This window comes from Poecilia mexicana, unplaced genomic scaffold (genome assembly GCF_051168715.1).
Source record: "Poecilia mexicana isolate PSO_F unplaced genomic scaffold, ASM5116871v1 scaffold_15, whole genome shotgun sequence".
Taxonomy (NCBI): Eukaryota; Metazoa; Chordata; class Actinopteri; order Cyprinodontiformes; family Poeciliidae; genus Poecilia; species Poecilia mexicana.
The window spans coordinates 21,601,876-21,622,707 of record NW_028263384.1 but is presented as its reverse complement, the minus strand read 5'-3'; the positions used below and the strand labels follow the sequence as shown (position 1 = coordinate 21,622,707).

The following is a 20,832-nucleotide window of genomic DNA, read 5'->3' as shown; positions in this document are numbered from 1 at the left end:
TCATCAGTCACTTCCTGTCTGACATCAGAAACCCTTCAGCTGCAGCTCAGCGCCCCGACCTTTGACGTAGGCGTTGCTGTTGCCATCCTGTGCCAGCCGCAGCGCCGGCCTTCGCGGCGCCCCGCTCGGCGCCACCTCCAGGAGGTCGTGGATGTTCTCGTTGTAGATCTCACAGAAGGAGACCCAGACGGAGAACTTGGTGTTGGGTTTGACGTCCAGGATGATTCTGTCTTGGGCTGCAGTACTGGGCCGCGGCGCCGTGGAGCCTGCAGACAACAGACCTTCTAAAACCCTACAGACAGCTGCAGAGAAACATGCTGGCTTAAAGCTACAGCTCCAAACATTCACAAAAAAATTATTTTTATGTCCCGACAGTAAAATGTAAAACAGTTAATTTGATAAATTGAAATCACATCTCCTCTGCCATCTGCAGAAATACATCGCTTGGTCAAAAACAACCAAATGGAGCCAGGAGGAGGGTCATAATGCTGTCAATCATTCTGGTGTATACGCCGACTCTGATTTCTGATTGTAGCGGTGTATTTCTGCAGACGGCAGTAGGACCAATGGGAAGAGTTTGATTATCTGTCTCATGTTATTCTGTCAGGACATAGTGACAGTTTCAACACGTATGTAAAACACATTCTTATAAAAGTTGCCTACTGCAGCTTTAATCAGCAAAGTAATGAGAAAAGCTGCTGGTTGATATCAGACTCACCTTCAAACCAGGTCTGGTTGGTCGAGTTCTGCAGGCTGCTGCTCTTGTCATTCTGAAGGAAACAGAAACAAACGGATTACATCTAGCATCAGGTGACCTCCAGAGGTCAACAGGTTTCCTAGCAACGCTGAGCAGAAAGTCGAGCTTTCCTCTTAAAAGTGAACCTTACTGATCCTGATTCTGTTACCATGGTAACTCAGTCTGAACTCCTGAGTATGAATTCAGTTTTAACAATATTCATTTGAATTTCTCTCAGAAATATCTGCCTAAAAATATAGAAATTTATGCCAAGGAAATGTGTTGTTGACACGGTAACTGGGTCGGTTTAGCCGGTGTCGGCCCCGTCCGGGTCCAGCCGGTGTCGGCCCCGTCCGGGTCCAGCCGGTGTCGGGCCCGTCCGGGTCCAGCCGGTGTCGGGCCGGTGTCGGGCCCGTCCGGGTCCAGCCGGTGTCGGGCCCGTCCGGGTCCAGCCGGTGTCGGGCCCGTCCGGGTCCAGCCGGTGTCGGGCCGGTGTCGGGCCCGTCCGGGTCCAGCCGGTGTCGGGCCCGTCCGGGTCCAGCCGGTGTCGGCCCCGTCCGGGTCCAGGAGGAGCCGCTCACCTCTCTGAGTTGTTTGAGCAGGCTGTTCTTGAACTGCGCCTCGTCGGCCTGCTGCTGGCGGCTCAGAGCCAGGAACTCCCTGCAGCGGTGCGGCTTGACGCTCAGGCCCTGGAACATGTTGTCACCGATGCTGCTGAAGATGAGGCGCAGCGCCCGGGGCAGGATTCCAGCTTCAGCTTCAGAGTCGGGACCTTCAGCAGCACAAACAGCAGCACAGTCAGCTCTGAGCGCTGCCTACAGGCAGCTTTCACACTGCGGGTTGCTGTACCGAGGAACGTGAAGGTCTTCCCGGAGTTGGTGACTCCGTAGGTGAAAACCAGAGAGTTTTCTCCTTCCAGGACATCTTTGACCAGATCTTTGACGGTTCCTTCGAACAGCTCACTTTGTGTCGTTTCTGGGCCGTAAACCTTAAAGAGACAGAACCTTTAAATCAATCCTCCATTAGCAAGAACACATTTCATCTGAGAAACATTCAGTAAAATACTAAAAGCTAATACGTTTTTATTCATTTAAAAATTAACACCGTCACACGGATATATTGTTTATGCTGCAATGCAACGTTTTGTGGGCGGCCCTCATCAGCCTCCACCACCATGACGTTTTGTTTTGTTTGAATTCACTATGACCTAAACGCATCATCGGCCCAGCAGGCATTACACAGCTGGGAAAGTTGCAACCTAAATAAGTGGAAAATAATAAATAAAGATATATTATGTCTTTTTTACGCATAAAAAACAATAACTTATGTACAATAACATGTGTAGAGAAACACGTTAAACTAATTGTGGCTCCATTTAACAAGAATCAGATGGACATCCTGTTTATGGCCCAGTCAAAGTCTCACCCTGGAGAACTGGAAGCGCTGGCCGGTCTGAGGAAGGGATTTATCACTGCTGAGGCGGGCCAAAAGGGACAAACTGGGAGGCTTCAGGAGAACCGTATCTGGGGTTTCTATGGCAACACAGTCCTGCAACAAAAACAAATATGAACAGTGTGATCCTCTGCAGGTCGTCTTCCAGATTAATTTAACGTTGTCTCCACAGTTAGAAGCATTTCTACCTGTGACTCTCCGTTGCTTCTTTCTGATGAGGTAAAGGGTCGGATTCTGAGGTAAACCTGCAGGTGCTCTTTATCCTCCACGCAGGAATGCTACAGAACAAAACAAAACAGTTACAAACAGAAAGCACTGCAGGCCAAAGAAGGCAGATCCCAACAGGTGGCATGTTGAGATTCAATACTTTGAAATAACTTCTGTTAACTACCAAACAGCTCGGTCTGACCGGTAAATCTGGTGAGGGGATGAACTCTGCTGAGAGTTTACTTTTCCCATCTTCAGCGAGTCTTCGTAGGTCAGTCTGGTTCAGGCAGGAGTCAGTCATTTTTCTACAGAGACAGAAAAACAAAAACATCCAAAAGCACAAATTATCTAAAGGCAGAAACTTCTTCATGGCAATTAAATGAAAGGTTTCACCGAACTGACAAATCAGGGCAGGATATATGGAGAAAAGCCCACTGCCTCCATGATGTTAAAAACTGACCAACATTTATTTTCTTTTTCTCGAAGCTTTTCGATAAACAGAGGGGAAAATCCTTCTATGTTTCAATGCTAGATAACAATGCCTGTGCTCAAAATATATCTAAAATATATCATCCTGTCAAACAATTGTTTTCATGTTTGTTATCTTTCAAAAATTTTACCTAAATTTGTTTTTATTTTTTTCCCTGACGACATGAAACGCTGTCACCTGTCAACGGCTATCATGGCTAGCTGGATACGGCTAAAACTTTGCTAAAGTTCGGTAAATTTAAAGAAAAAACAACCCAGCTTCCATATTACAACTGCGCCCAGAACAGAAAAAGTACTTACATAGCAGCTTTACATTCAGAGCATTTACACACAATCAAAAATAACACGTTTTCTTCCTTTTAAATTGACATGCTAACTGGCGTCGAGCTAAATCACAATAAACAGTCGCGGTTCTGTGTTTGAAAGAGTCCAATCGGGGCGAAACAAAAGTTGCGCATGCGCTGTAGCTGTGTTGCGTTCATGAACTATATTTCAGCTCGGAATGCGAATTTAATCACCGGAAAGCAACAAAAAGACAAGAAGACAGTCATTTTAAGCAGAGATGTCAAAACTATTCATATTCTCTACCTAAGTAGAGGTAGAGACTCTTGTATGAGCAAATATTCTAGTAAAAGTAAAAGTAAAAACAGGCTGAACTGCTTTACTAGAGTTAAAGTTAAAAAAGTTTTGAAATGTACTTAAGTACAAAAGGTAAAAAGTGATTTTCATCTTCAAGAATACAAAATTACTTTCAATAAGTTCTAGTCATGCAAAATATTTTTTTCTTTTGTTGACAAAATAAAGAAAAACAGAAAATCTAATCCAGATTTCACAATTTGAGCCGATAAAGCTCTGTTGAAAGAAACCAATAGAACCAAGCTGATTAAAGGCAGCCATTTTACATCAGTTAATACTGTCAGGTCTTCCTTTACCATCCTTGGTCTAACACCAGAGCACCACCTCTATCCAGATGGGTCAACAACAGTTTGTGGTTTTATTTTCCCCTCCCTGTGCTGCCACCTCATCGTGGTGGAGAGGTGCGAGAGTCCCAGAGATCCTAGGAGCCGTCAGAGGCTTCATGCAAGGCTTTGTTTCCCCCACAGCAGACCATGTGTTTAGTGATATTAAATAAGGATCTTTTTCCACCAGTGACAGTAAAGACGGATTAAGCTAAAGGTTTAGTTGAGGCATTGGACTGGCTGTGAGGGTCATGAACCAGTTCCTTCAACTGCCTGTTGACTTCACACGCTGTTATTTCTGAACTATGATGCCTCAAAGTTCATCTCTGACTTTTTGTAACATAATTTTTTTTAACCTACAGCTATTTTTTTTACTTTAGGCTGAAAAGTTAACAGCTAGTGCTGTTAACTGCTAACTGCTCTACCCATGTCTGCTGAAGACAAACAAGAATAAAACAAGTTCAAATCAAAGACAAGTTTATTAAATATTTATATTCCAGTCAATAACATCCAACAGTTACAGACATCTTACAAAATCCATTTGTTTCAATAACTTTACTTGTCAAACTTCCTCTGAACCTTCAGCAGCGTTCCAGCTCTGTCTCTCTGTTCTTCAGCGTCATGATTGGAGGTGGAGCCTGAATATCCTAACAGGAGAACCTTTTGGACGGCTCTGCTTTACATTTACTGATCATCAGAATGAATAAAAACAGAAGGAAAGGAGAGATTCTGTCCAACCTGGAGATCAAACTTACTTCGTTCTGACTTATTTCCATTAAACAGCACAAAAGCAGAAAATTTGCTTCAGGTGCAGATCAACACAACGAGCTGCTCACTGTTAGATAAATCACATCTGACAATAAATAAACGTCTCATTCATCCATAAATTAATCACCTTCATCGTCACTGAACTCAACTCAGCTCAATATTAAATAAAGAAAAACTGAAGAAATCGTTTTCCTTCAGCTGGACGCCGACCAGCAGCGTCCAGCTGAAGAGATGAAACTCTTCCTGCCTGGACTTCACATAGTCGGTGAGCGCTCCCTGATGGAGACCAGAGGTCTAACGAGCCGGCGGGTTGCCGGTTCAGATCCCCGGCCATCAGGGCTTCTCCTCGTTGAAGTTGCACAGCAGGCTCTTGGCTCCGTTCTGCCAGGAATACAGCGTCTCCATTGGAGTTTTTCCATCCTGCAGAGAAGGAGCAGACCAGACTGAGCTCTACTGGACCTGGACTCAGGCTGGGGTCCAGCAGTGCCGATGGGACTTACGCTGTTCTTGGTGCTGAGGCTGGCACCGTACATCATCAGCAGCCTGATCATCTTGAATCGATTTATCCTCACAGCATCGTGCATTGGAGTGTCTCCGTCCTGCAGACACAAAAACAACCAGAAACGTCAAATACACTGAAAAACACAAAACCCTACCCGGTAGTTCATTTCTAGTTTCTGCTCAAAATAAGTTGGTTCACTTGAAATAAGACAGAACTAACTTACAAGGAACTGTTCAGCAAGACATACAAGTTAAGTCAATAATTCGTTAATATTCATGGAAAACTGCAAGTTCCACTGCCAGATTGTTTCACTGATATCATGACATTCTTTACATATTACAGGTGAAATAATCTGACAGTGAAACTTGGAGTTTTTCACCAACATTATGAAATTATTGACTTAAATCATTTTCTTGCTGAAAAGTTATTTGTAAGTTAGTTTTGTCTTATTTCAGGTGTACTGAGATATTTACACAAAAAACTAGACAAATCTACTTGGTAAGGTTTTTGTATTTTTGCAGTGCATTTGAGAAATGAGAGGCGACCTGCAGGTTTATGGATCTAACAATCAGATCAGACGTTGAGTGTCTGAATGCTCACTCTGTCTCTGGCGTTGGCGTCGGCTCCACAGTGGATCAGATGCTCGGCGCACTCGCAGTGTCCGGTCCTCACAGCGACGTGAAGAGGCGTGCTCTGCAGCTGAGCGCATCAGGAGGAGGAAACATCATCTCTACACATCTGCACATGCAGTCCCGTGTGTCGCCGCCAGGGAGAGCCAAACTCACCTTGTCTCTGCTGGTGAACTTGGCTCCCTGGTGGAGCAGGAGCTGCAGCGCTGGCAGGCTGCCCCCCCTGCAGGCCCAGTGGACGGCTGTGGCCTCCAGCTGCAACACAAACACACACCTCACTGTCAGGCTGAGTGTGTAAGGAGGTGTGTGAGGCAGAAGGAGGGAGAGTAGGACCTTGTCTTTCTGCTCTATGGCAGCGCCGGCCTCCACAAGTCTTCTCATCACCTCCACATGTCCTTTGAAGGAAGCTTTGTGCAGAGCAGTTCTCTGAAACTGGAAAATAAAAAGCATTTTATTCATAAACTCCATAAATTAGAGACGTTTCCATGGTTTTTAACAGTTCCTCTCTCACGTTATCGGCTGCGTTTGGGTTTCCTCCGTCGGCCAGGTACTTCTCCACCACAGGAAGTTTGTTCTCCATAACCGCCGTGAGGAACAGCTGCTCATCCACTGTTTCTGGCTGGAAAACACACGAAGCGCCACAGAGTTTAAACTAAAGCAACGCTTTGCTGCTGTAACCAGTCCAGAACCGTCCATCCTGCAGGACCAACTGGTCCAACTGGAACCTGTTCTGGTTCAGGTGAAAACAGCCTGATGATGTCCTACCACTGTCTCTGGTTCCGGTTCAGTTTTCTTGAACACAGAAGACTTCCTCTCCTTCCTCCTCTTCCTCAGCTGCAGGATGTTGAACAGGTCGTCCACCGTCTCCAGCTTCAGCCTCCCGCTTCTGTCCGTCTGACGGAGCAGAGGCAAAGAAAAGTTTTAAAAGGCCTAAAAACCAGGAAGGGCCCTGCAGGTTTCAGAGAGCACCCTGTGAACAGTGACAATGTTCCCTTACATTCATTCAGAGCAAACTGGGGAAAACACCTGGAAGATGCCCAGTAAACACTGAAAACATCTGGAGTAGAAATTCATACTAGAACTACACATTACATTCAGTGAAGTTCTAAGAAAGTACCCAGCAGGTCCAGAGAAAACCTCAGTTACATTCTGTATCCCAGGAAGGCAAAGCGTTTATGAGGACCTGTTTTACCTTTGACTATGAAAAATAAACTCCCAGGTTTTTTTTCTAAATAACCCAAATTACTGCTGTAACTTTCTGATTGTGTTGCTTAACAAATGGCACCTTTAAACTTTTCATAAAGGATGGGTTGTCATGTGTGTTGCTGCCTTTTGTTTATAAATATTATATATATTTTATATTGTGTTTTAAATCAATATTCAGCTGCAAATATCTTCTAAAAATGATGGGTTTAGCTTTTGGCCTGGCAAATATTCCACTAAGCAGGTAATTGATAAATCAAAGCTGTTATGCACCCGAGTTCCTCCAGGGGGCAGCACAGACAGGTGAAACTGCGCGGTAAGCCTGGAAATCAAAGCGGAGTTTCAACTTTGTCCCAGTTTAAGTTCAAGGAAGGAATGAAGAGCAAAGAAGGTTGTGTGCACAAAATGAACATGTGGAAGTTGAGTAATGTTATATTTAATATCAGCTTTTAATATCACCAAAGTTTCTCTACTAACATTTTAGTGTGCGACGATACCTCCAGGTTAAAAGATGTGAAACGTTAAAGATTTTTTTAAACCTCCTTATCATAACAGAAGTTTTTCTTTAGAACCAGGAATGTGATGGAAACGAGTGTTTAGTAGTGAGTAAAGAAGCTTGGTTCTGGTTCTGGTTCTGGTTCTGGATCCAGCAGAGCAGACTCACGTTCAGAGCCGCCACGCTGACCTCCTCCTCCGAAGCTCCGCCTCCCCCCGGCAGCTCCTGGAGCGACCGACGGTCATCCCGCTTCTCCTGGTTGACGGCCGCCTCGTACTCACCCCCCGGGAAGTCGCTGGGCTCTCTGACCTCTGACCTCTTACCGGTGACCTGGAGCGATGAGTCACAAACCTTATGGTGTCTAAAACACTGTCACTTTTAGTACTTTTCAGCAATATGTGTTAAAGTATTTATGCTAAATTACTGCATCTTCTACTAGTTTGTCCAAAAGTTAAATAAAAATATTTATTTTAGGGTCTGAAGTAGTAAAACAAAACCATCATCTGTGCTGAAGATGCAACCATAACTGATGTTTAATTGCATATTTAAATTTTAATAAATTAATTTACACGCCTCTAATCCAGCACACCATCATTCCCAGTCAATGGAGCAGAACCTACCAGTTCTTCCACACTCAGCAGTCCCATCCTGAAGAAGCTCGGAGGTTCTGGGACAGATTTGGGTCCTTTGTGTCCCTCTGTGTCCCTCTGTGTCCCTCTGGTGTCTCTCTGGTGTCTCTCTGTGTCTCTCTGGTGTCTCTCTGTGTCTCTCTGGTGTCCCTCTGTGTCCCTCTGGTGTCCCTCTGTGTCTCTCTGGTGTCCCTCTGTGTCTCTCTGGTGTCTCTCTGTGTCTCTCTGGTGTCTCTCTGTGTCTCTCTGGTGTCCCTCTGTGTCCCTCTGGTGTCCCTCTGTGTCTCTCTGGTGTCTCTCTGTGTCCCTCTGGTGTCCCTCTGTGTCTCTCTGGTGTCTCTCTGGTGTCCCTCTGTGTCCCTCTGGTGTCTCTCTGTGTCTCTCTGGTGTCTCTCTGTGTCCCTCTGGTGTCTCTCTGTGTCCCTCTGGTGTCTCTCTGTGTCTCTCTGGTGTCCCTCTGTGTCCCTCTGTGTCTCTCTGGGTCTCTCTGGTGTCTCTCTGTGTCCCTCTGGTGTCTCTCTGGGTCTCTCTGGTGTCTCTCTGTGTCCCTCTGGTGTCCCTCTGTGTCTGTCCCTCTGCAGCCGGCGGCTCTTTTATATGAGGCAGGAAAACGTCCAGTCGGGTCGTGTTACCGGCCTCATGCTGCTGCGCTGTGTCCGGCCCCCAGTCCTCCCAGTTTGGACATCAGTGTGTCAGCATGCAAAGATGGAGGACAGGACAGAGGTGTCACTCTGCTGACATGTCAAGTGAAAACTCTTTCTGCATATTTTATTTCATCTGAGAACCTGAAAATGTTTAAAAGAAAAACTTTTCATTTCATCTTCACTTGTAAATGTCAAATTTAATTTAAGTTTAAGTTATAAGAAACATGTATTTATCTTATTGTATTATTTTGACCTTTGATTTGGGCTTTTAGCTAATTTTGCACATAAACATTTTAATTTGGACTGTATTTTATTTTATTTTATTTTACTCTGTTGGGGTTTATAGTTCACTTTTCAGAGAAATTTGACTTTATTTTAATACACCATTTAAATTTTAATTGTTGGCAAAGTTACAAGAAAAGTAACATACATTTTTTTGTAAAAATGTTTAAGGAATGTATATAATTTTATATTAGTTGTAGTAGTAGTATTTTTTTTTTTTGCCAAATGAGTAAATTTTTGCTTGAAGTTGAGATTCAAGAGTAAATTATTATATTTTTATTCACTATGAAGCACAAAGCCTGTGTAACTCTGGTGAGTCAAATTAAGTTTATTTGTGTCACATTTCAGCAACTAAACAGTTCAAAGTGTTTTACATCATAAGAACAAAATACAGTCACCAGTTATGAAACAAGCAATAAACATTATTGATCAATCAGTGGATTTTTACCCTCATTTCCTGAAGTAAACTCAGAGTTTCAGCTGTTTAAATTTATACAATTTATTTGATGTTAAATTAATTTGGATGTGGGAATTTGAATCAGAGTGTGCCCTCTCGTCTTCTTTCCATCTCTGTTAGTACAGTATAATTCTGTCCATCACCTGTGATGTGAATCACTATTAATAGAAATCCTTTTGTGTCGTATCCATGTAAAAAATTATCTAATCAAAGTTATATAAATAAAAATGTGTCCATTCCCAGTTAACATTAGTCTGTGAAACAGAAGCTGCTTTATGACGAAGATCTAAATGAGGAAAATCAGATCAGGAAAAGTAAAACATTTGCTTCTGAACAAGCTGCTAATTAAAACCAGGACAACTCAGCATCACTGTATAAAATTTATAGACTGAAACTCAGAGCCAAACTATCTTTTAAATGTGGTTGTAAACAGACGTGCAGCCATGTTTAGAGGAGGCTCATGTTTTTAACTCAGATGTGAAACAGAGAGATCTGTTTCCCCGTCATTAATCCCACCATGCTGAGCATGCAGGGAAAATGCAGTGATGTCACTGTGAGGAGACAGGTCGATGATGCTGGAGCAATAAATAGCGTCACTTCCAAACGTCTCCTTAGAGCCGGTCGCTGCTGGTGCCATCGTCCGTCAGCGGGGCGGTCACCTTCCTGGGCAGCTGGTCAAACTTCACGTTTCACATCAAACAGGGACGCATGAGGCTCTCTGGATGAGCTCATCGCTCACCAATCACAGGCCAGATGGATCAATGTCAGGAATGATGGGAGGTCCAGTCTCTGATGATCATTTAATGGTTTAAAACCAGTCAGTTAAAGAATGACCAGAGACAAGATTAAACCTCTGGGTCAAGTTGATCTTCAAAAATGGGAAACTGTCACTGCTCAGGAATCCACTGAACCTCCTCCTTAATTCAGCTGCTGCAGGATTACAGAACCACCTGAATGGATCTGATCCACTGACTCAGGTTACAACAGGAATGAAGATTAGCTACCAGAACTACGCAGATGATACTCAGCTCTACATTACAATGTCACCAGGTGACCTTTGACCCCATCCAACCACTGGACCGGTGCTGGGAACAGATCAATGTGTGGATGTGCCAAAACTTTCTGAACAGAAACAAAACTGAATGAAGTTAACTTTGGACCTAAAGAGGATCGATCTAGAGCTATAGAACTAGAGTCAACACGCAGCTCTATTACAGCTGGAAACTACAGATCAGGCTGACCTCTGACCTGGACCTTTAGAGCCACATAAAGGCAGTTACAAAGTCGGCCTTCTGTCACCTGAAGAATCTCCAGGATCAGAGGACTAAAGTCTCAGCATCAGAGAAACTCATCCATGCGTTTATCTTTAGTTGCACCGATTGCTGCAGCAGCATCTTCACAGGTCTGACTAAAAAAATCCTCCAGCTGCAGCTGATCCAGAAGCTGCTGGAGTTCTGACTAAAACCAGGAAGATGGAGCACATCACCCAGTTCTACCGTCCTTCACTGAGACAATAAGATACTGTTGGCATTTTATAAATCACTGAATAGCTTAACGATCTGCTGTTGTTGGATCAACCTTCCAGACCCCTCAGGTTCTGGTTCTGGTGGAAGAGGGTGAGGTGCAGAGCAAAAACGTCCACATCAGGAGGTGGCTGCACTGGTTCTGGATTCTCTGCATCCAGAACCAGAACCAAACATGGAGAAACAGCATTCAGTTTCTATGCACCACAAATCTGGAACAAACTTCCAGAAAACTGTAAAACAGCCGAAACACTGAGGTCCTTTACATCCAGACTGAACACCACCAGGTTAAAGTTGCTTTTGAACCATAATAAATGAAACATTGACCAACATGCTGATGTGTAATGATGATTTGGCTCATGAGAAAATGTAATGTCTGTTATTGGTTTCATAGTTATTGGAAGGATTTTGAAATGACTCCTTTTCCAGACACCAAAATACATGAACTTAAAAGCTGGCTGAGTGTTTCTGTTTGTTTAAAGAAGCAGTTCAGACCCAAATGGAAGCAGAAAACCCTGAAAGTGCTGTCTGGTCTGTGCAGAAGCTCCTCTCCCTGCAAACAGCCGTGAGAATCAACAACAACAAGCCAGTTATTTCCGTGTGTGATGAAGTGTGTGATGTTCTGCTGACAGCGCCACAGCTTCATCAGCTTTTATCACCATTTCAGATAAAGAAGACAAAACAGAAAAGAGCCGCCACTCCTTCCTCATATCCTCCTGGGATGTCTGTCGTCAGCCCAGCAGCGTCTTCACACATTGTCTGTTTGTCAGAGCTGCTCGGTCAGCTGCGTCCCGGTAGCCGGGTCAGGCGATAAACCCTGAGGGATGTATCATTGGATTCTGTAATTATAAATAGGCCCCTGCAGAATCGCTCCCTGGAAATAAATCTAGTTTACTCTATTATTAGCAGCATAAATCCTCCACTCACCCAGAATCCCCGTTTGGCAGAAGAGGAAGGAGCTCCATGCCGGATCGGATGGAGGGTCTCAGAGCTGTTTATGAGGGTGAAGATAATCCTTCACTAAGAGACACCGTCTGATCGTAACTCACAGCATCAAAAAGCCTCCACCACGTGTCTGCAGGAGCTCTGACAGCGAGGAAGGTTCACATCCTCACTTCACCTCCTGCAGCCTCTGATTTAACACAAAAAATAAACTTTACATCAACATCTGGAATAAAGTCTGTTTCTTCCTGTTGTAGATCTGCTGCTTCATGTTCCTGATGTTTAAATCAACACATTAGACTGCAAAGAGTTCATAGTTGACTCAAGGACTGGAAAGTGTGGAGGAAATCACAGTTTGATTTAAATGATGAATCCCCACCCAAATTAACCAGACTTCCTAGACAAACGGACTGGAGTTGGGTTACAGCACTTTGTATTGCCTTGTTGCTGAAAATGTGCTGTATAAATAAAATTACCTTAACAGCAGACTGAACAGAGCTGCTGGAAATGCATCTTAAAAAGCAAACTACAAACCTCCGTCTGGGTTCGGCTGAACTGTACTCCGAGGTTCAAATGCATATGTGAACAGAAGTGGACCAGAGACCGCTCCAAAAGCAGGAAGTGGACTACAATCCAAGGCATTCTGGGTAAATGCAACCAAAACAAATGCGCTAGCCTAGCATTGCAGGGAGAAATGGCTTGTGGGTTTTTAAGTGCAAGACTAAAAGAAAATCCTACAATCTAAAATCCGATGCCTCCATTTTTGTTTCCATTTGGTGAAGGAAGTTGCTCTCAGTGTCTTCAGAGGTTTTTGTGTAGTTTCCTTCAGCGGTTCTTGGTGCAGCGCCCCCACAGGCCAGGAGGGGAACAGGTTGGTTTGACTCAGAGCAGAGAGGAACCAGCAGCTGGAGGTGGAGCAGATGGTAAAACTTTGGCCCTCAATCGAACCGAATCTATAAGGTAGAAAAACAGCCTCAGTGAATCACAGTTTGATTCCCTGAACAAACCAGACTTTCTGGGCAAACAAGCTCAGGTTGGATTAAAGCGAATTAAAACAGAACTGCTGTGAATCCCGGAGCATTTATATTTTGTTGCTCAGAGTAAATTTAATCAGCTATATGTATTTTCAACATTAAATTCTTTAATATTTGACCCTTAGTTTGCTTTGTTACAGTAAATTTTACTTTAACAAGTTGGACTTTAAAACACCTTCTTGGTTTGTTGTGGTGGAGGCATAAAATATGATCATCAGACCTGAAAGTATCCAATGACCTGAAAGATTATTAAATGAAAAATGTGAAGCCCCCAGTGAGGTTCAGCCAATCAGAGAGCATGCTCATGTCATGTGATCAGTCCCAGGCCTCAAACAGTAAAACCTAAACCATGAAAATGTTGAACCTCCTGTAGCGATTTAAATGAATCCATTTAGATCTGAGTCACATTAGGCAGACTTGGTGTCTTTTTCTTGTTTTACATCTTTACTCGAGTAAAAGTAGCTATCCAAATAGTTACTCAAGATTTAAAGAGTTTTAGATAAAAAAAAAAAAAGCTACTCAAATAACATCCCATTTAATATTTAAAATATAATGATCAGATTGACAAAAATGTAAAGTTGTGTGCAAGTTCTGGTATTTTAAACCAAAGCAAAAATGAAAATTCAGGCATAAGAAACACTTTCCCAAATCATTTATGTTCAATAAAATGTATGTTAATGTGTACACAAGTTGAAGTACTTCCAGTGACAATATAGAAAGTTTATGGTTTATTCTCCTGATCTCCAAATGGCTCAGAGAGAAAATAACAGTAGAAGAACAAAGATTGTGCAAAAACAGGAGGTCTCACTTAAACATAAACTGAGTTTGAGACAGAATCCTGAGCATTTCTGATTAAAATATGTTTGTTCTTCATTCAGTGAAGTTACTTGTTGTTTGTTCAGTATCCATACATTTTATTCAATTGAGAGTAGTGAGACTGCATTGAAATATTTTTCAAGTAAAAGTGAAATGGTAACATGTCATAAAAATACTCCTAAAAGTACTTTGTAATAAAAAAAAGTTACTCGAGTAACTGTGAGTAGTTACTAGCAGCTCTCCTGTAGTCATCAGTAAGGTAAATATATATCAGAAACCAGAACAGGAAGCTTGGAGGGGATGTGGCTCTAAGCCGCTGTTGGTCCTTTCAGGGTGTTTCTGTCATCGTTTCAACAGTTGAGAACATGGAGGTTCGATCTGCTGCTGATGGTGCTGCAGGCTGCTGCTCAGGAGGACAAATACTTTGAGATCGGAGGGACTCTGACGCTCAACCCAATGTTCTCTGAGGCCATCACCAGCATCACCTGGAAGCATAAAGGGAACATTGTAGCTGAATTCATTAAGGGTTCGGTTCCTCTGGAATATCTGGGTGACTTAAAAGGCCGAACAAACGTGGATCTGACCACCGGAGTGCTGACCATCAGCAACATGAGAAAATCTGACGACGGGCTGTTCACGGTGGAGATCAACAACAGGGTCCTTCCTGTCAGCTTTAAGGCTGTGGGGATCAAGCCTCTCCCTGCACCTGCAGTGGTTCTGAAAAACCCAACAACTTGCTACAAGAACTCGGACTCATGCAACCTGACCTGCAATGGAGACGTCAGAGACTCTGGACCCGTTCAGTACTTCTGGAAGCTGGGAGAAGATGGAGCCTGGAAGGAATCAGGACAGGACTGGATGTTCACCAAGATTCAGATGTCATCGGTTGAAAAGATCATCTGCAAAATTCAGAACCCGATCAGTGAGAGGGAGAGCGGACCTCTGGACATGCTGGTCTTCCCTCCACGCTGCAGCTTCATCTCTGATGTTCTGGGTGTTCTGATGAGATCTGTGGCTCTCCTGGTTCTGTTCGGTCTGTTCGGTTTCTGTTCGGTTTCCTAACCCTAACCATCACATACCTAACCCTAACCAACCAAAACTCAATTCATACCTTAGCCCTAACTCTGACCCCTGACCCAAAAAGAGGGTTTCCCCTCGTGGGGACCAGGCTCCGGTCCCCACAACGTAGCATATGTCAGGAAAATCGTCCCCACAAGGTATTACAAACAAACGCACACCCACACGCACACACACACACACACACACACGCACACACCCACACACGCGCACACACACCCACACACGCACACACACACACACGCACCCACACGCACACACACACACACCGGGGCTGAGATCCAGACTGCATGCTCTCTGTGGTTCTGTGATCCTCCTCCAGCTGCTGGTTCAGCAGGTGGAGCCGGTTGATCCGGGTGGAGAGGAGTTCTCCTCAACGGCAGAACCAGCTCAGGTCGCCGTGGATCCCGGGTTCAAGTTTAAAGACAGGAGAAGACAGCTGGTCGCTACGGCGACCACAGGGGACGGTGGAGGAGGAAAAGGCTTCTCATGTGACACCAGCAGACAATGCAGGGAATGGTCAGCTGTTTGTCCAGCTGCAGGCCGATAATGGCCACTGGCCGACCCGTTCTCAGGAACAGACACGGTGCTGCGTTACTGGTGCATCAGGAGGGCGGACCAGTCCAGGCTCTGCTCCACTGCAGCTTGTTTCCAGCAGCAGAGATCAGCTTTAAGCCTCATCATGTGACAGAACGACAGTGACTAGATAAACTGACTGAACTAAAGGCAGGCGCTGAGGTGTTGGGCTGAGCTCACTCTGCAGTGGCTCTTCAGTCTAACAGGCTCCTCTACTTATCGTTTGGAGGAAAAAAACTAAAAATTAGTTTGAACCAAATGCATTTCTAAAAGTTTCAGTCAGACTCATCTGGCTGAGCTGGAAGTTCAGGGAGAAAACCTGAAACTGTGATTTTATAAAAATGAAAGAAGGCGTCAGAAAGCCAGTTCAGCTGGATGAAGTCCAACTTCCTGCCTCATTTAAAGCTGCAGTATGTTGCTATTAAAATATGTTTACTTCTCTGTTAAAATGATCATGTTGTGACAATATAAGACAGATAATGTATGAAAAAATGAGCTCCTAACTGCAGAAATACAACGCTGTCAGAAACAGCCAATCAGAGCCAGGAGGAGGGTTTTAGTGCTGTCAATCACCCTGGTGCACCTGCTACAAAGTTGCACATTCTGCTACAGCTAATTCACCACAACACAGCCTGCCATGAACACAGATAAATGGTTTTCCTGTAACATTTTTTTTCCACCAATAACTCATTTAACGAAGAGTACGTGAGGATGATTGACAGCACTAAGACCCTCCTCCTGGCTGTGATTGGTTGTTTATGAGCAGCTTGGGAGGAGGTTGATCTTTTCACAGATTATCTGTCTAATAACAAACTGTCAGAACATGATGACAGCTTTAACAAACCTCTGCTGTAAAGTGCGGCTGAGCTCTGTTTTAAATCATATTATTATGTCCAGGTTTGTTGGACCTTTTTTCTCGTTGATTCATGTTTATTAAAGGTCTAAATATGAACGCATTGTCTGAGCTGAAGGTGTTTTCAGTGATGTTGGATGAGCAGAAAGCTGAAAACGACGACCGAAGTGGATTAATCTGTTTGTTTTGTGCTGATCCAGTGGATCTTAAAGCAGCCTGCATGTTTTCACCATGAACACGTCTTTGGTCCAAACTACTGCAGTGATGAATGAGTTCTGATCTGATCACACCCTGAAAACGATCCCAGTTTGGTATGTGCTGCAGCTCAGCCGCCGCTCAGCTGCTGCTCGCTTCGTCCTCAGGGACCGGCCTTCCTCCTCAGCTCTGGGAGGAAGAGGAGGGAACAAAACGATGCAAAATAGGTAAGAAACCCTCACTACAGTGAAACAGCTCCACTCAGGACGAGCAGTGAAACTCAAACACAGATAACAATGAGTCATCTGATGCGAAAGTACAACTGAGGATGAGTCAGATGGACAGAAGAGTGGCTACCAGAAATTATGATGCAAGGAAGAGAAGAGGACTGTCAAAAGGTCCAAAATGGAAGACGGGAGACGGAAAGAGACGGGCGAGTTTGAAGAGCAGAGAGAGACTGCAGCGGATCAGATGTGCAGGGAAGAGAAGAGGGCTTGAGGAGGGGAATTCAAGAAGCAGCGGTCAGTAATTGGGGGGTTCAAAAGTTGATCCACATTCCTGCAGAGTGAGAATACAGAACAATGAGCAGAGAAAGGAGAACGGAGGACAGGCGCAGTTCGCACCGTTCTGCTACGTCTCAGGAGGAAACCAGGCCTTCTCTTAATGCAGAATATCAGCAAACACTGGAAAATGGCCTCCATGGTGGAGTTCTACGACCAGAACCACTGCTGACCCAACAGAACACAAAGACCCGTCTCACATTCCCCAAAACCATCCTGATGACCCAACACTCACTGGAAGGTGTTGGTTCTGTTACATCTGGTGTAAAACAAACTCAGCTTTTCACAACCAGAACTTCTGCTCCTGGTGGTGGCAGTATGATGATCTGGGATTACTGGTCAGCTTGCTGGGACCAGTGGGACCAGTGGAACCAGTAATCCTGCTCCCTGCCTGGAAATCCTGAAGCAGAAAGTCAAGTTGAACTGAAACGTTTAACTGCCAGAGCCTGAAATAAATTCAGAAGTTTATTGATTTAACGAGATTCATTAGAAAACCAGCTATGACGAAATAAATCATTGAACCAAAATATCTTTTCTTCTAAGTAAGAAACGGTAAAACAGAAACACCTCTTGGGAGTTTTAGAAGTCGCCTTGAAGAAACAGGGTGAGGATAAAGAGTCATAGTGAGAAACTTTGTCATTTTAACACGTCATAATCTGTATCTTTATGCCTCAGTGAAATGAGGACGTTTCTTGATTTAACCAGATTTCGCTCCTCCTGCTTCCAGGCTCTGATGAAAGTTTAATATTTCAGTTTAACTTTCTCTTTCAGGATTTTCTGGCAGCTAAACTCTTCTGTATAAAGTGACTTTAGCATGTTTGGGTTTTCAGCAGATTAGAAAACATCTAAACAGCATAAAAAATTCATTAAATCATGATTTTGGCTAGGCCTAGTCAAAGTATGGACTTATATCAGACTGAGGTACTGTGGAATGGAATTGAAAAGTCTGTTTACATTCCTCCATATCAGTAAAAGCTTTATTGGCAGGAACAAACACTGGTGGAGGAACCAGTTATCAAGAAGAAGCCGTTATAAAGTTAATCATGTTTTCATCATGTTAATGTTTGTCAGAGTGTGACATCTGTAAGGAGACGAATCTTTTCCAGCTCTGATTATAAACAACATGATGAGGCCTGAGCTTCAGTAAATATAACTGATGTCTCCATGTAGAGCGGATCTATGTAGAGCATTACACAATAGATGCAGCACGTGATGCTGGGATGGAAATAAACTGACAGAGTCCTGGGCTCACAGCTGGACGTGTCCTTTCTGTCCAACGCTGCTGTCCTCGTCTCACAGCTGCTGTCTGCGTCTCTCTGTCCATGTCTCTCTGTCCGTCTCTCTGTCCGTGTCTCTGTCCGTGTCTCTGTCCATGTCTCTGTCCATGTCTCTCTGTCCATGTCTCTGTCCGTGTCTCTGTCCATGTCTCTCTGTCCATGTCTCTCTGTCCATGTCTCTGTCCGTGTCTCTGTCCATGTCTCTCTGTCCGTGTCTCTCTGTCCATGTCTCTCTGTCCGTGTCTCTCTGTCCATGTCTCTCTGTCCATGTCTCTGTCCGTGTCTCTGTCCATGTCTCTCTGTCCATGTCTCTGTCCGTGTCTCTGTCCGTGTCTCTCTGTCCATGTCTCTGTCCGTGTCTCTGTCCGTGTCTCTCTGTCCATGTCTCTCTGTCCATGTCTCTCTGTCCGTGTCTCTCTGTCCATGTCTCTCTGTCCATGTCTCTGTCCGTGTCTCTGTCCATGTCTCTCTGTCCATGTCTCTGTCCGTGTCTCTGTCCATGTCTCTCTGTCCATGTCTCTCTGTCCATGTCTCTGTCCGTGTCTCTGTCCGTGTCTCTCTGTCCATGTCTCTCTGTCCATGTCTCTCTGTCCATGTCTCTGTCCGTGTCTCTCTGTCCATGTCTCTCTGTCCATGTCTCTGTCCGTGTCTCTCTGTCCGTGTCTCTCTGTCCATGTCTCTGTCCGTGTCTCTGTCCGTGTCTCTCTGTCCATGTCTCTCTGTCCATGTCTCTCTGTCCATGTCTCTCTGTCCGTGTCTCTGTCCGTGTCTCTGTCCGTGTCTCTCTGTCCATGTCTCTGTCCGTGTCTCTGTCCGTGTCTCTCTGTCCATGTCTCTCTGTCCATGTCTCTCTGTCCGTGTCTCTCTGTCCATGTCTCTCTGTCCATGTCTCTGTCCGTGTCTCTGTCCATGTCTCTCTGTCCATGTCTCTGTCCGTGTCTCTGTCCATGTCTCTCTGTCCATGTCTCTCTGTCCATGTCTCTGTCCGTGTCTCTGTCCGTGTCTCTCTGTCCATGTCTCTCTGTCCATGTCTCTCTGTCCATGTCTCTGTCCGTGTCTCTCTGTCCATGTCTCTCTGTCCATGTCTCTGTCCGTGTCTCTCTGTCCGTGTCTCTCTGTCCATGTCTCTGTCCGTGTCTCTGTCCGTGTCTCTCTGTCCGTGTCTCTCTGTCCATGTCTCTGTCCGTGTCTCTGTCCGTGTCTCTCTGTCCATGTCTCTCTGTCCATGTCTCTCTGTCCATGTCTCTGTCCGTGTCTCTCTGTCCATGTCTCTCTGTCCATGTCTCTGTCCGTGTCTCTCTGTCCATGTCTCTCTGTCCATGTCTCTCTGTCCATGTCTCTGTCCGTGTCTCTGTCCATGTCTCTCTGTCCATGTCTCTGTCCGTGTCTCTGTCCGTGTCTCTCTGTCCATGTCTCTGTCCGTGTCTCTGTCCGTGTCTCTCTGTCCATGTCTCTCTGTCCGTGTCTCTCTGTCCATGTCTCTCTGTCCATGTCTCTCTGTCCGTGTCTCTCTGTCCGTGTCTCTGTCCATGTCTCTCTGTCCGTGTCTCTGTCCATGTGTCCTCTCCCTCCTTACATCCTGTCTGGATTCAAACTTCCAGCTTTTCTCCTCATTCAGTCTCACATGAAGACCAGCTGTTGTCCTTTTGTTGCTGCCAGTTGATCATCGTTTCACATCTCGAGTTATCAAAGAAACTAAACAACGTGGATGTTTTACAGTTCCCACAGTAGGACCGTGGTTACCATGGCGACACATTCCACCTCCCCCTAACAAGGGGTCACATCCCACAGAGTGATGTCACTGAAGACTGTTTTCCCTCCAGTTGTTCCCTCTTGAAGAGTCGGTTCTGGGCCAGGAGAGCAGCAAACACAGCCTGGTTCTGGTGGAGTCGTGGAGCCAGAGGCTTTATTCTGACCGACCCAGGAGACTGACACCAGAATGAGAGCTGTGTGAGCTGAGACATTTCAGACCAGATGCAACCCTGAACCCATTTCACATAGAAGATGCTTCATTTCATCCAGACGTCTCATTATTTACACCAAATTTTAAAGAAAAAAACTTTTCATTGATGACTCACAGGCACAGGAACCTGTCCAGGCAGGTAAGGTCAAGGTAAGCTCAGGTGGGAGGAGGCAGAGAAGGCCCTGCTGGAAAACCTCAGGTCACATGGAGGTCAGAGGGAGCAGCAGTGCAGATCTGAGGAAGCAGGATTCAATAAGGAATCATGGTGCTGAGAGCAGAAGAGGATCTGGAGGATGACTCAGTGACCAACAGAGACGAGGAAGTTCTGGAGGGATGATTATGATCTGGACAAAACCATCAGCAAGAAGCGCAGACAAGAGGCCCATGGCGACTCTGGAGGAGCTGCAGAGAGTCTTATTCTGCAAAAGTTTTACTTTGTTTGACCCGTTAACAACGTGAGTGATGGTTCCTCAGTAAACGAAGCACCAAATAGACCGGCGTTCACTCCTCAGTCTGATTTAATGCTCCATGTGGAGAACTTCATAAACCCGGTGCTGAAATCC

The 20,832-nt window shown here is 44.9% G+C and overlaps 3 protein-coding genes and 1 long non-coding RNA gene across 5 annotated transcripts in view; 1 reads left to right on the top strand and 3 right to left on the bottom strand.

The window, feature by feature from the left end:
• The window catches only part of kif20ba (kinesin family member 20Ba), a 32,836-nt gene extending 29,519 nt beyond the window's left edge, over positions 1 to 3,317 (bottom strand). The window contains exons 1-8 of one of the 2 annotated variants that reach the window (XM_088012778.1): positions 3,185 to 3,317; positions 2,580 to 2,700; positions 2,377 to 2,466; positions 2,162 to 2,284; positions 1,586 to 1,724; positions 1,318 to 1,508; positions 719 to 770; positions 60 to 266 (exon numbers count right to left, since the gene is read on the bottom strand). In XM_088012778.1, coding sequence (XP_087868904.1) covers positions 60 to 266; positions 719 to 770; positions 1,318 to 1,508; positions 1,586 to 1,724; positions 2,162 to 2,284; positions 2,377 to 2,466; positions 2,580 to 2,696 — 919 coding nt within the window. In that variant the 5' untranslated portion in view covers positions 2,697 to 2,700; positions 3,185 to 3,317. The remainder of the gene's footprint in view (positions 1 to 59; positions 267 to 718; positions 771 to 1,317; positions 1,509 to 1,585; positions 1,725 to 2,161; positions 2,285 to 2,376; positions 2,467 to 2,579; positions 2,701 to 3,184) is intronic. The other variant, XM_015005952.2, reaches the window with a different exon arrangement.
• A 986-nt stretch (positions 3,318 to 4,303) lies between these two features.
• ankrd1a (ankyrin repeat domain 1a (cardiac muscle)) lies at positions 4,304 to 8,662 on the bottom strand. Its single transcript, XM_015005955.2, has 9 exons — positions 8,062 to 8,662; positions 7,610 to 7,771; positions 6,508 to 6,636; positions 6,254 to 6,361; positions 6,076 to 6,174; positions 5,899 to 5,997; positions 5,714 to 5,812; positions 5,112 to 5,210; positions 4,304 to 5,031 (listed from the first exon to the last, which is right to left on the bottom strand). The coding sequence occupies exons 1-9, from the start codon at positions 8,086 to 8,088 to the stop codon at positions 4,945 to 4,947; spliced, it is 909 nt and encodes a 302-aa protein (XP_014861441.1). The 5' UTR covers positions 8,089 to 8,662; the 3' UTR covers positions 4,304 to 4,944.
• A 642-nt stretch (positions 8,663 to 9,304) lies between these two features.
• LOC148155343 (uncharacterized) lies at positions 9,305 to 12,091 on the bottom strand. Its single transcript, XR_015765357.1, has 2 exons — positions 11,904 to 12,091; positions 9,305 to 11,793 (listed from the first exon to the last, which is right to left on the bottom strand). It is a non-coding gene; the product is annotated as an uncharacterized LOC148155343 (long non-coding RNA).
• Positions 12,092 to 13,996: 1,905 nt separating this feature from the next.
• On the top strand, positions 13,997 to 20,249 carry LOC106906577 (uncharacterized). The gene is made up of 4 exons (XM_088013452.1): positions 13,997 to 14,821; positions 15,168 to 15,364; positions 16,599 to 16,696; positions 20,146 to 20,249. Exons 1-4 carry the CDS (start codon positions 14,156 to 14,158, stop codon positions 20,247 to 20,249), a joined length of 1,065 nt encoding a protein of 354 aa, XP_087869578.1. The 5' UTR covers positions 13,997 to 14,155.
• Positions 20,250 to 20,832: the final 583 nt, after the last annotated feature.

Excerpts from the sequence above, each read along its gene's own strand:
- ankrd1a (XM_015005955.2), bottom strand. The coding sequence starts at position 8,088 with ATGGGACTGCTGAGTGTGGAAGAACTG. Across the intron at positions 6,175-6,253 it reads ACCCAAACGCAGCCGATAAC|TTTCAGAGAACTGCTCTGCA; the intron begins GTGAGAGAGGAA and ends TTTATTTTCCAG. Across the intron at positions 5,032-5,111 it reads GCCTCAGCACCAAGAACAGC|GATGGAAAAACTCCAATGGA; the intron begins GTAAGTCCCATC and ends CCTTCTCTGCAG.
- LOC106906577 (XM_088013452.1), top strand. The coding sequence starts at position 14,156 with ATGGTGCTGCAGGCTGCTGCTCAGGAGGACAAATACTTTGAGATCGGA. Across the intron at positions 14,822-15,167 it reads GTCTGTTCGGTTTCTGTTCG|CTGCTGGTTCAGCAGGTGGA; the intron begins GTTTCCTAACCC and ends ATCCTCCTCCAG. Across the intron at positions 16,697-20,145 it reads AACAAAACGATGCAAAATAG|AGTCGGTTCTGGGCCAGGAG; the intron begins GTAAGAAACCCT and ends TCCCTCTTGAAG.